At 38.5% G+C, this 13,136-nt stretch overlaps 2 protein-coding genes across 13 annotated transcripts in view; one reads left to right on the forward strand and one right to left on the reverse strand.

Moving 5' to 3' along the window:
- Nucleotides 1-75: 75 nt before the first annotated feature.
- Nucleotides 76-9,281, reverse strand: LOC139981447 (uncharacterized). Of its 4 annotated transcripts, XM_071993840.1 has the most exons (6): nucleotides 9,194-9,281; nucleotides 6,123-8,575; nucleotides 5,533-5,650; nucleotides 5,010-5,079; nucleotides 1,173-1,250; nucleotides 76-699 (listed from the first exon to the last, which is right to left on the reverse strand). In XM_071993840.1, the coding sequence occupies exons 2-5, from the start codon at nucleotides 8,497-8,499 to the stop codon at nucleotides 1,197-1,199; spliced, it is 2,619 nt and encodes an 872-aa protein (XP_071849941.1). In that variant the 5' UTR covers nucleotides 8,500-8,575; nucleotides 9,194-9,281; the 3' UTR covers nucleotides 76-699; nucleotides 1,173-1,196. The 4 variants fall into 4 exon arrangements, with proteins under 4 accessions (XP_071849941.1, XP_071849937.1, XP_071849939.1 ...); XM_071993836.1 differs by lacking the exon at nucleotides 76-699 and having other exon boundaries at nucleotides 747-1,250; XM_071993838.1 differs by lacking the exon at nucleotides 76-699 and having other exon boundaries at nucleotides 747-1,250; nucleotides 9,174-9,280.
- Nucleotides 9,282-12,667: 3,386 nt separating this feature from the next.
- The window catches only part of LOC139981406 (uncharacterized), an 86,109-nt gene continuing 85,640 nt past the window's right edge, over nucleotides 12,668-13,136 (forward strand). For 2 of the 9 annotated variants that reach the window (XM_071993778.1, XM_071993775.1), the window contains exon 1: nucleotides 12,671-13,118. In XM_071993778.1, coding sequence (XP_071849879.1) covers nucleotides 13,087-13,118 — 32 coding nt within the window. In that variant the 5' untranslated portion in view covers nucleotides 12,671-13,086. Of the gene's footprint in view, nucleotides 13,119-13,136 lie in introns of all 9 variants that reach the window. The other 7 variants (XM_071993774.1, XM_071993771.1, XR_011797835.1 and 4 more) reach the window with 5 other exon arrangements.

The following is a 13,136-nucleotide window of genomic DNA, read 5'->3' on the forward strand; positions in this document are numbered from 1 at the left end:
CAGTGTGAAGTTATGTACCAAAAGTTGATCAGAAAAAGGTTGTAACAAAAAAACACTCCATCATAAAAAGTTTAAAAATACATGATATTTAAATGGAAAATTGGTTTCATTTCGCTTGCTGTTTAGTTTTCTTGTTCATATATTTACATCATGCTGCTGTGTTCTGTACATCATCATTTTCTTATCTTTTAAATCTAGCTTTTATTCTGCTGTTTATTTTAAGGCTGGTCAAAGAGATGAGGATTCAAATGTTTGCAATCCACTAATGTAAAATATCAGGTACTTGTCCAATCCCTCTCTAACTTTTATGTAGTACCCTTGATTACAGCTATGTTTTATGTTGAATTTGTTACAATCTGGTGAAGCCATTCTTCACACCTACAAGAAAACTAAGGAACCCATTTTGTAGCATATCTGGGTGCTTAACTATTAATATTCAGAAAGGATTATCAGTAAACAATGTATGTTGAAGTATGCTCCATAAATAAACCCCATCACCCTGTGAGATTTATCCCCTAGAATCTGGTTAAAGATTTGCCAACAACCAATACCATGTGGCCTAAAGAGTTTAATCAGTTCCACTTTATATTGAACCCTAAAGTAAGTAGTGCAGAACATATGATCTATCTATTAATGGTATTCAAACTTCTTTAGAGTATGTCATATTCCAAGTCATCAGTCGAGATCAACTGAACCGGACTGAAAAGAAGGAAAAGATTAGTTTATCAACAACCGTTACCCTCTAAAGTCTTTTGGAAGCCACTCTTGAATTATGGGAATGTGTAATAACAAGCACTATTTTACAGCGAAAATTGCAACGTTAATTGCTGAGAAGGAAGGTGTGAGAAATAAAGCTAAGTCAGCCTATACAGAGAATAAGCTATATTAGTTCCATATTACTCCATAAATCTCGTTCCCCAATTTAAACTACCAAAGGCATTTTCAAAGGACCAAAATGATAAACATAAAATCTTAAATAAATTGGAAAAGTGTGCAACAAGTGGAGTTCTGTTTCAACCATTCAACTTGAAAACAAAAACTTTTAAATTTTCAACCGCTGATAATAATGACTAAATTTGGATATTAAAACTTGACTGAGAGGTGCGTATTAAAGGACACAATTTGCTGAAGAATGCAAGGTGTAAATTTATCTGATAAGGAGATGGGATTACATAGCCAAGGACCAAAGACGACGATCATAGCAGGCGAAGCTGGCTCTGGAAGGACATGCCATCAGCCTTCGTTGCTTGCTGAAAGAGAGAAAATGAATACATATTTATATATTTATTTATTTATTTATTTATTTATTTTATTAACGTTAATGGGTAAACTCAATTAACGTAAATCTAATCTCCCCGAGGCCCTGAAATACAAAACCTAACTGTAGAATCAAATATTAAAAAATGATAAAAAGAATACATAGAGATGGCAATGAAAAGGAAAAATGCAATCATATTGACAGCGACATAAAATGTAACAATCAATAAAATGAAATTAAGAGCATAAGAAAGTAGTTATGTCCTGGATAAAAACGTTTCAAGGTATTTAAAGAGTTGGCATTCTTACACTCCATTCATAACTCATTCCACTCCTTAGCAGCAACATATGAAAATGTTTTCTGATGATACTGGGTATTACCAGCCTCTAAGAATAAATTATTTTGTCAGGTGGACCTTTGGGAGTGGTTATGTGTATTATTTGTGTGGCGGAACATGTCCACATGTTGTACATAAACAACAACAAAATTGACTGGGAAGTTATAAACAAACAGAAACGAGTAATTTAAATTTTAGGTTCTGATAACAAAATTTATGACTTGATCTTTATAAGCAAAGTTTTACCTTAAACAAGGCAGAAAATTAACAGAAATACAACAATAAAAAAACAAGAGCCCAAGGGCACTGTGGTTCCTTGCTTGGGGTATATGACAATACACATAATATTATGAAGCAAGATTGGGCTGAAAAAGTCCAAGTAATTGTGGTCCTACATGTTCCCATAAAGTAACCAACACTATAGCCAACACTTTGTGATCACAAAATATGATCGGATTTTTTATCAAAAGGCACTTTTGAGATCTAAATATGGCGTCGAAAATGTAAGAAATATAAGAGACCTACAAGCGTGTCAACAGATATGATAACAATGGTGACCTCAGATGACATGACCTTTAAGTTTCAAAATGTTCCACCACCCCATTCACAACTTGTCCCAAAATATCAACCATGTCACACCTTGGCATTGAGATTTAATTGCATTAAATGTCAAAAAATTAACTTTGAACTTGTACGTAACTTCACACACAAAGGTCACCCGGAGGTCAACCAATTGACATTTTTGATCGGTGAGACCTAAATAGAGCATGACTGTAAAATTTCAAACATTTTTTCTTTGCCCATTTTCTCCCCCCATAATACTACTTTTTTAACATTAGCTGACCTTTGGTGACGTTGGATCACATGACCATTAAGTTTGAAAATATTCCCCTATACCATTTGCAACTTGTCCGAAAAAATCAACCTTGTCACACCTTGGCACTGGGAGTTATTGCATTAAATGTGTGAAAATTAACTTTGACCTCAAATAACTTCGCACACGAAGGTCAAATGGGGGTCAACCCATTGACATTTATGATCAGAAGGTACCTTTAACATCTGAAAATAGCATCGAAACTGTAAAAATCCACAAAACACGAAAAGGTCACCAGAGGTTAAATTGAGGTCAAGGGTCACCCAGATGCGGGTGACAATTGGATTACATTGAAGCAACTCCCAACCCTAACGGACAATTTGTTCTCAAGTTGTCGCAAAAATACTAGTTTTTTATCATTAATTGACCTTTGGTGAACTTGTATCACATGACCGTTAAGTTTGAAAATATTCCCCTATACCATTTGCAACTACTCCAAAAATATCAACCTTGTCACACCTTGGAACTAGGAGTTATTGCATTAAATGTCTGAAAATTAACTTTGACCTCATATAACTTCGCACACGAAGGTCACACAGGGGTCAACCTATTGACATTTATGATCAGAAGGTACCTTTATCATCTGAAAATAGCATCGAAACTGTAAAAAATCCCCAAAACACGAAAAGGTCACCAGAGGTCAAATTGAGGTCAAGGGTCACCCAGATGCAGGTCAACAATTGGATTTCATTGAAGCAACTCCCAACTCTAAAGGACAATTTGTTCTCAAGTTATCGCAAAAATACCAGTTTTTTATCATTAATTGACCTTTGGTGACCTTGTATCACATGACCGTTAAGTTTGAAAATATTCCCCTATACCATTTGCAACTACTCCAAAAATATCAACCTTGTCACACCTTGGAACTGGGAGTTATTGCATTAAATGTCTGAAAATTAACTTTGACCTCGTATAACTTCGCACACGAAGGTCACACGGGGGTCATCCCATTGACATTTATGATCAGAAGGTACCTTTAACATCTGAAAATAGCATCGAAACTGTAAAAATCCACAAAACACTAAAAAGGTCACCAGAGGTCAAATTGAGGTCAAGGGTCACCCAGATGCGGGTCGACAATTGGATTACATTGAAGCAACTCCCAACCCTAACGGACAATTTGTTCTCAAGTTATCGCAAAAATACTAGTTTTTTATCATTAATTGACCTTTGGTGACCTCGGATCACATGACCATTGAGTTTGAAAATATTCCCCTATACCATTTGCAACTTGTCTCCAAATATCAACTGTGTAATACCTTGGCACTGGGAGTTATTACACTAAATGTCTGAAAATTAACTTTGACCTCATATAACTTAACATACAAAGGTCACCTTGGGTCAACTTATTGACATTTTTGATTGATGAGACCTAAATTAGAGCATCAAACTATAAAAATTCAAACATTTTTTTCTTTGCCCATTTTCTACCCCCAAAATACTAGTTTTTTGACATTAATTGACCTTTGGTGACCTCGGATCACATGACCGTTAAGTTTGAAAATATTCCCCTATACCATTTGCAACTTGTCCAAAAATATCAACCATGTCACACCTTGGAACTGGGAGTTGTTGCATTAAATGTCTGAAAATTAACTTTGACCTCGTATAACTTTGCACACGAAGGTCACACGGGTGTCAACCAATTGACATTTTTGATCGGAAGGTACCTTTGATATCCAAATCTAGCATCAAAACCAAACATTTTCTTTTTGGCTCGTTCCCTCCCAAAATAAGCACATTTTTTCTAATGTGACCTTTGACCTTTTGACCTTGGTTTCAGATGTAGTTTAATCTCCTGATTCCAAAAAACAAAACGAAAAGTCTGTACAACCATCCTAACTCCGACCGAAAAACTTTGACCCCATGTAACTTCGCACATAAAGGTCACACGGGGTCAACCTATTGACATTTATGATCAGAAGGTACCTTTGACATCTGAAAATAGCATCGAAACTTTAAAAATCCCCAAAAACATGTAAAGGTCACCAGAGGTCAAATTGAGGTCAAGGGTCACCCAGATGCGGGTCAACAATTGGATAACACTGAAGCAACTCCCAACCCTAACGGACATTTCGTTCTCAAGTTATCGCAAAAATACTAGTTTTTTATCATTAATTGACCTTTGGTGACCTCGGATCACATGACCGTTAAGTTTGAAAATGTTTCCCTAACCAGTTCACAACTTGTCCCAAAATATCAACCTTTTCGCACATTGGCACTGGGAGTTATTGCCGTTTTAATATTTTCGGTTTTTGGACCATAACCGACCTTTGGTGACCTTTGTGGGCACCAGAAACAATAGGGCACACCTTCTCCATATGGCGGATATATAGTCCAAGTTTGGCCTCAATCCAACATTCCCTTATTGAGATAGAGCGTACCCAAGCAAGTGTCACAGACACACACACACACATACACACACACACACATACATACACACACACGCCAACCTGACTGCATAGGTTCCTTTTGCTAAAGCAAGGAACCAAAAATTAAAAATGATTCCAATCAGTAATGTGAAGTAGAATCGCTCTGACCTTGTTGATAGCTTTATGTCTGTCTCTGCTCACAATCTCTTCTATAATCTCTCCACTTCCCTTCACAAGTCTGCAATGATGTCATGAAATGGAAAGAATAAAAATAATTATGACTCAATCACTCATTAATGGGGCATAATAATAGCTGTCATGGTTGACTCTGTCCTGATTGTTCATAACTTAAATATATAAATATATTATATATCTATTCATTAAACTGTTTTATGTATCATTGGTACATGAGCTAAAGTTTAAACCAAATGGGTACGGCTTGGCAGTACTAATCAATGTTTTGGAAGATCGATACATGGGGAGACCCTCGGTAAAGAAATTTACCCCTCACAAGTGGGGCTTCGTTAGGTAATTCACCCAACACGAACAGGGTTCAATAAAGAAATTCAACCATTGTGCATGGGGCTTAGTTTAGAAATTCAACCTACCTTTGCATAGGTCTCAGTAAAGTCATCCAACCATCATAAGAGGGGGGGGGGGGGGCTCGGTTGTGAGGTTAGGTGCTGCTTACCTTGTTCTTCCAGTTTCTTGGTCAAACACTCTTCTAGTGACGCTCTGTTCCTTCTCATACTCCTCTTTGGTCATTGGCTTCAGAATACGAGCCTGGCTTTCTCTGGGCTTATCAATACCTTTAGAAAGAATGATAAATACCAATTCAAGGGAGCATCAGGGAGCAGAAACTCAAACAGATATGGTTATATATTATTGGAAACCCAACTCTAGGGTAACTATAAGTTTTGTGCAGAGACCTCTGTTGATTGTCCAACAATTCATTGATTTTGACCTAGTAGAAACTGTATACCCATAGAAGAAAACTAATTACAGTTAATCCCAGGAGAAACTAGTAGGAATAAAAGAATTTCAATTTAAACAACAAATCTTATGAAGGCTTGATGTGAAGACATTTGCCTCATCAGGATTAAGTCAAATTTATTTTCCTTATCGTTTTCATCAATTCTGTTGCAAGCAACTCCCACCACATGGTATTTATACACAAATATTATACAGCATTAACAGCCATTATTAAGGAGAAAAGTAGAATTAATGCCACATCACACTCTCTTTATGACAAAATAGCTACCAAACAGCTGAATTTCTTACCAACACCTGCAATAGCTAAGAGCTTTTCCTGCACAGACGAGAGAACCGGTCCTGTCGAGCCCTGATCTTTGCCCTTCTCTGTTCGATCCCTGCCTTTCTTATCCTTTTTCTTTTTTTTCTTCCTTTTCTTATCTTTATGCATATTCTTACTCTTCTCTTTCTTCTTCTTCTTTTTCTTATCTCCTTTGCTCTTTCTCTTACGTTCCCTCTTCTTCCTGCTGTCACGCCCACCTTCATTCTCCTCCTTCTCCTCCTCCACCACCTCCTTCTTCTTCCTCTTCTTCTTCTTCTCCTTCGCCTGATTGTCTGAATCCGATTCAGAGACAGAATTGCTCATTTTGACTCTTACGTTGACAACCGAGTCACCGGAAACAGATTCTGACGATTGCCTTTTCCTGGTTCCCCTCACCTTTTGTTCACTTTTATCGATACCACCGACCCTCGCTGTATTGTCGCTTTTGCTTTGCCGTTTCGAAGAACTATCGCTCCGGCTATCGTGTCTTTCTCTCTCTTCACCTTTGCTTGGTTTCCGAGCTCTGCCGTCTCTCTGGTTATCCTCAACAGATCTACGGCTTTTGTCATCTCTGTTACTTCTTTTAGGGTTGCTATCAACCCTCTGGCTATCAAGTCTGTCTTCATCTTCATCTCTATTACTCTGTCTAGTGGTACTCTCTTTCCGACCATCTGTTCTTCCGCTGTCCCTGTCATCACTTCTGCTACGTTTTCTGTCTCTTTCTTCGCTATGGTTATCATTTCTATGTCTGCTACTACTTTTGTTTTCCTCTACACCCCTATCACCACTCTTTCTTTCTCCTCTTTGTCTATCTTCGCTTTGCTGATCCTCCCTGTCCATTTCTCTCCATTTCTCCCTTGCTTTCTCCTTGTGCTTGCTGCTCTCCCTAGAACTATCGACATCTTTCTGTCCCTCCCTCTCTCTATCTTCATGATTCTTAGTAGATCTGTAATAATCTTCCTGTCTCTTTTCACTCGCCTCTGAATCATAAGAGTCCGATCCAGAAACCGAAACTTTCCTTTTACTTCTAACGGTAGAAGCTTCTTCTTTTACCTGTTTCCTACCCAGTTCTGAATATTCTGAATCGGTTCCTGAAGAAGTTCCTTTGTCAACAGAATTCATTCTAGATCTAGAATCTTTCCTTGATCCCGATGTTTTTCTAGACGAAGAACTCTTTTTACCTTTATTGAGCTCTTCCGTACTATATTCATTGTCAGATTCTTCAGAAATCTTTTTGTCCCCTTCCCTTGATCTAGAATTGCTTTTTGTCCGGTCAGAAGCTCTTCTTTCTGTATGTGATGTTGATCTTTTACTACGTTTTTTACTGTCCCTTTCAACAGATTTCGATTCCTCCTTTCGTTTACGTTTTCTACTTTCCGAATCAGAGTCATCAATGTCAGAAACTGATTGTTTTCTTTCTTGAGGATCTGGATTCCTGGTCTCTTGACTCTTTGAGTCACTTTTCTTTCTCCTTTTCTCTACTGGACCTTTATGACTTTCTTTTTTAGACATTTTCTTTTTGCTGCTCTCTCTTAATGGAGATCGTGACTTCGATCTAAAGTTTGCCTCTCTCTTTCGTGGCGACTTGAATCCACTGTTTTCCTTTTCCATTTCTTTTGTTATTTTGGCCTTATTTCTTCTCTCTGATGAGCCATCTCTGTGAGAGCTTTTAACGTCATTCACCTCCTTTCGTGATGAGACGCCCCTTTCGCGTTCCGGTGATTTCTCTGCCCTCTTTGATGTTTGCCTTAGTGGTCTACTCCTATCGCCTTTTCCTTTTCTACCCCTATTCGAATAATCTTCGTGTCTCACACTTTTGTCATCATCATCATCTGCTCTCTTCCTTGATTTTTCATCTCTGTGAGGTAATCTTTCGGAATCTTTACTATCCCTAGACGGTCTTTCCCTAGACTGTCTTTCCCTAGACCTAGTTCTTGATTTAGAATTGGACCTTCTTCCTCTGTGTGTGTACCCTGAGGCACTTGATTGTTTATGACCAGTTCGGGTAGAACTCTCTCTACTGTCACTTCTGTTTCTTTTTCCCGATACAGGTGAATGTCTACGTTTCCCAGAACCTGCCGGGGACCTGGGGCGATTTCCTGATTTCTTTGTTTGCTTTCTGCTTGCAGCTTTCTTGGAGTTTCCCCCATAAGCTTTTGGCAATTGTCTTCCTCTGCTTTCTGAGTCACTGCTACTATTGCTTGAAGATGCCTGGTCTGGACTCACAAAATGACCCTTCTTTCCAACTCTGGCCCTCTCTTTGTCCTGTATGCTTTCCATGTGCCGAGGATCATTTTCATACTTGGAGTATGCTTTTGGTTTGTGATCTGAATGGGGTGGACTTTCCCACCCAGAGGAATCCATACTGATTCAATATCTCAATGGAAAATGCCCTTGACACTTACTAGTCCATTTTACTCTCTCCGTTTCAAATATCATTCTAGAATGGAAAATAAATAGAAATTTGAACATGCATGGAGCAAGAATGTGGTGTTATTACTTTTACCCTTGCCACCCAGTCATTCGCAATCAAATAATTACCAAGTTTTACAGTAAGGCCAGTCCTTCTAGATTTTGCATTAATTATGGCTTTCACAGAACGTACAGCTGTTGGGTGAGTAACATGACATAAGCCTAGGCTATTTCCTTGCTCATCATATGCTGCAAAGTGCAAGGCCGAATACTTGAAAGTCATGACATCGGGCACAAGCATTATCAATATTGAAGGTTAGTAGTGGAAGGGTCCATAACTGCAGAATTATATATCAGATCAATACAGTATATGTGTTAATGGCATGGTGATCTTTCTTATGTCTGTACAGTACAAATCAAGCAAATATTCCGTAGCCTAGGCCTAGTTTGCGCATGGGCCTGTTCTGCGACACTGAAAAAAATGTTAGGCCTCACTTTAGACTTCATACTGTACAAGGCCCAGTCAAACTGCCCATTATAATGCAGCCAAACAGTTATGCCTAATTGGGCTAGTTGGTTTTAGACTACACCACTGTCATCGCTAAATATAATCCAGAACAAGATACCTTCTTTTCTTTGTACATACTTTCAAAGTTTAAGGCTGATTTTTCTTAGTCAAAAGAACGCATGAAATTAACAGTGAGTTCGCGTCAGTACGTGTTAACGTTATCTCTTATGGCAAGCCGTTTCAGTATTTTACTTAAAAATGTCACTTCCATACGGAAGCTTATAGTGCCATCAACATAAGAAAAACTTTGCCCCATAAGTTGACATTTTGCAGTAAATTGTTTAGATAACAAGATTATATATCGTCTAAATCAGAAAAATGTTGGACTGCTCAGTTGCTTTAACTGAGCAATTGAACAATTTTCGGCAAAGTGTTTAATTGACAACTTATCATATCTCGTCAATTGAATATTACTCTGACCATGTTTGCGTTTCAAATTGTGTGTGTAGGGGAGGGGGTTGGGGGTGGTGGTTGGGGTGGGGAGAAAGATGGATTTGTAATTGTGACGGAGTCTGCAGAATGGGATGGGTCTGAGCACAACTGGAAAGAATGCGGTGGGAACGTTTTTATCGTACACCAGAAGGCTTTCAAACCCCTCTGTATACCATATAATACTTGCAAGTAACATGAGTGAATGATGTACGTTCTTCATATTGAAGCACATTAACCGAAGGGCTACACATATGTCTGTTTTGATGGTAAGTATTGTAAAGCAGGAAAGGTTAAATCGTATGTCATTGTTTTTCCCCCGTGGCAAAGGAGTAACTTGCCCATGAGAACAGTATACCCGATAATCAGAGAAAAAACAATTAGCTAAGATGTGGTTACCATTCAACACTGGTCATTAAGAAGTGGAACTACTCAAGGGCGTAGGAACCGGGGGGCTGGGGGCACCAGCCCCCCAGTGAAAAATATGGGGGGGCGGAAGTATCATTCCGCCCCCCCCCCCCGCTCCGCAAGTCAGAAAACCCCTTTTTCATTTCCAAATGAGAAAAAAATCTCATTTGGAGCACCAAATTGCATTTAAGGCCAGGTGAAAATGCAAAAATTCTTTACAAAATGGAGTGGGAGTTGAAGTGTGCTATATTGCACCAAATTGCATCTAAGGCCACCTGGAAATGCAAAAAAATTCCAAAGGGGAGGGGGGAACCCCTCCCCTTAGACCCCTCCCCCAGGCCGGCCATCAGTCTTCAGCCCCCCCCCCCACTCAAAAGTACCTTCCTACGCCACTGGAACTACTTATAATGACCCATTGTGCTTTGTGTTTGACAACAACACCCAACCTTCCAGAAAGTGTAGTGAAGCTGCGACAAAAAGGGCAATCGAGTTCTTGATATGATTAGGAGAAATTTTAGATACGTTTAGGAAACAAACTGTTGCTATATAGATTGATGGTATAACTATCAGCAGTTGGTTAGGTGTCATCTTGAGTATGCTACTCTAGCTTGGTATCCTTACTTTTCTAAAGACAAGGACGTTACAGAAATAGTTGAAAGACCTGCTAGTAGGTTAATTCTTCCACTGAAGGATGTTCCTTGTACTGGAGGCTTCGGATTCTAAATCTCACAACCTTGGAAGATAGAAGGTTGGGGATTTATGCAGTTGAAGCTGAAACAACAAGCATGCAATTATTGCTGAATTTGTCTTACACAGAAGAGAGCAAAAGAGAATCACGCCCTCACAATGAAGCATCGTACGAGGGCGCGTCATTATTTCGAATGATGAGAAATTATTTGAGCTGGCAAAAGAGCTTATCTATGTGATTTTTTAGTTCCGGGTCGGGTCAAGTGATATAAACAAACCCACTTATCGAAATATGTATACGTTTACCGTATGTGTATTGCAAAGAGAAAGCAAGATAGATTTATTAATCGTTCGCTATTAGAAATCGCTTGATATTTGTTAAAGGTTCCAGTTACGTTCTATTAGGTTCCAATCGTATTGCATGAATCAGGATCGATTACGTCAAGATCGTACCATCCAGAGATATGGAAGTATATCAAGAGCCTATTCTCATTTGTCATTTTACTGTCTTAAATTGCAATGTGCAATCAATACAGTACATAATACCTCTTACACTGAGTAAAGGATCTGCCAAATTTCTTAGAGTAACTGTGAACTTTGAATAATATATCATAGGCCTGTACATAAAATTTTAAATTTAAGAACAGCGGAATTCGAAAATAATTTCCTGCAAAATTTCAACACATGATATTGTCAAATATCAACAAGACTGACAGATGTTTATATGAATCTAAGGAATAACAAATAACTTTGAAAAAAAAGCTACATGTGTTATTTCAAATAAAGACCTGTGAATCTTGAACCATAAACTGCGCAATTGAGTATGAGGCCTTTCGAATTCATCACAAATGAGAAGTTTCAAAGTCGTTTATTCGAGGGAAGTTAGAAATGTGACTTTAATTTGTTTCTTTTTGGGGGGGGGGGGGAGAAGGAGGGGTGTAACCACAAAACCATCTAAAATACTTCACGGTAAACTGGGTCTTCTGTACAACAAATTCCAAAAAGCAGTAGACATCAATAACATTGTAAGTAATTAGAAAGATATTATTCTTGGTAGTGGAGGCTCTTTCCCGTGACATCAATACAGGTATCATTTAAAGGAACAAACCAACTAATAAGATAATAAGTGCTATCCTATATGACCGCAACAGTTGTGCATGAAACTTGAAAGTTACAAGATTTGTACGAAAACATCGGTAGCGATTATTATCCTTACCGTTTTTCGTTTATGACTAAAAGCGGAAATTGTTTTATAATTGGTTCCAAGAAGCTGCACCATTAGATTCTCCAAATTTATATGGATGTATTTCAAAGCCCTTGTGGGCTTATCGAGGTGGGGGGGGGGGTAAGTCACGGGAAGCTACAGCGATTAGCAAGTTTAAAGCACTAACAAACACATGAGGAGGTGGAATTAAATTTGTCTGGAATGGTTTTCAAATCCCTAGTATGGGTCCAGGGGCGGAGCCCTGGAAGCCACAGACCTTGTTGATGTTTCTTGTCCTCTCGTAGTGACTTTACAGCACAAAACACATGTCAGAAAGAGAAATTACAGTTCTTAATTTCAGCGGAATGTATTACAAAATAACGCAAATAATGTTGACTACATTAACATTGTGTATCATATAACATTTTTCGGTCCTCCGCGCTTGCGGCAGGTGCCATGTAAAACATGACATTTTGGATTGCCTCTATTTGGTCAGCCTCATTTTTACGATATTTCATACTTCTGGAACGCTGTCTCTCGCTCTAGTTGCCGTGCCTCTGTATCAGTACAGTGTCCGACTCTAACCTGCTTGCTAGTAGTAACGTTGCATGACAATACCAGCTTATCTGGGCCTCTGAGCAGGTCCCTCCACACTTACCATGGTAACAAGGGAATTTTGTAAAAAGGGTAATCCCCATATGAGCAGATCATGACATCATATTATGACGTCAGATTAGCGCGGGCATCGGTCAGCGTTACGTAAAAGTATAAATTTTACATTACAAAATAATCCATTTGTGTTTTCACAAATAAATCATTAAGTGTCCCAGTCTTTTCATTACCAGTAGAATTGCATCTTCTCTGCCAAGAAAGGCATAATTTTCCTAGGCACGTACGTATTTTACACATCATTTAAGTCAGTTTCAACGACCAACGATAAACTCTACACGACAACTATGAGCAACTTGGAAGCCTGGGATTAGTTGTGTAATTTTTATCCTGATCCACCCAAATAAAGAAGAAATATTGAGCAAAGATATAACAAAGAAATGAAATAAACATATCTATGATAAATTCACATTAAAATATATCAAAACGAAGCAAAATATAAGTCAAACGTCTCTAATCTCGGTCCCAGGTTCTGGTGATTAACAACAACAGTACAGGTGTACATTGCGTTGTTGCTGTATAATACACATGAATGACGTCACTCAAAAGATTTACAAAATGGCGGTGAAAGAAAATGAAAATGGCTGGTAGACAGACCACGGAAAGGTAAGGATTGCTCCAAAT

The sequence above is a fragment of the Apostichopus japonicus genome, chromosome 15 (genome assembly GCF_037975245.1).
Source record: "Apostichopus japonicus isolate 1M-3 chromosome 15, ASM3797524v1, whole genome shotgun sequence".
NCBI classification, from domain to species: domain Eukaryota; kingdom Metazoa; phylum Echinodermata; class Holothuroidea; order Aspidochirotida; family Stichopodidae; genus Apostichopus; species Apostichopus japonicus.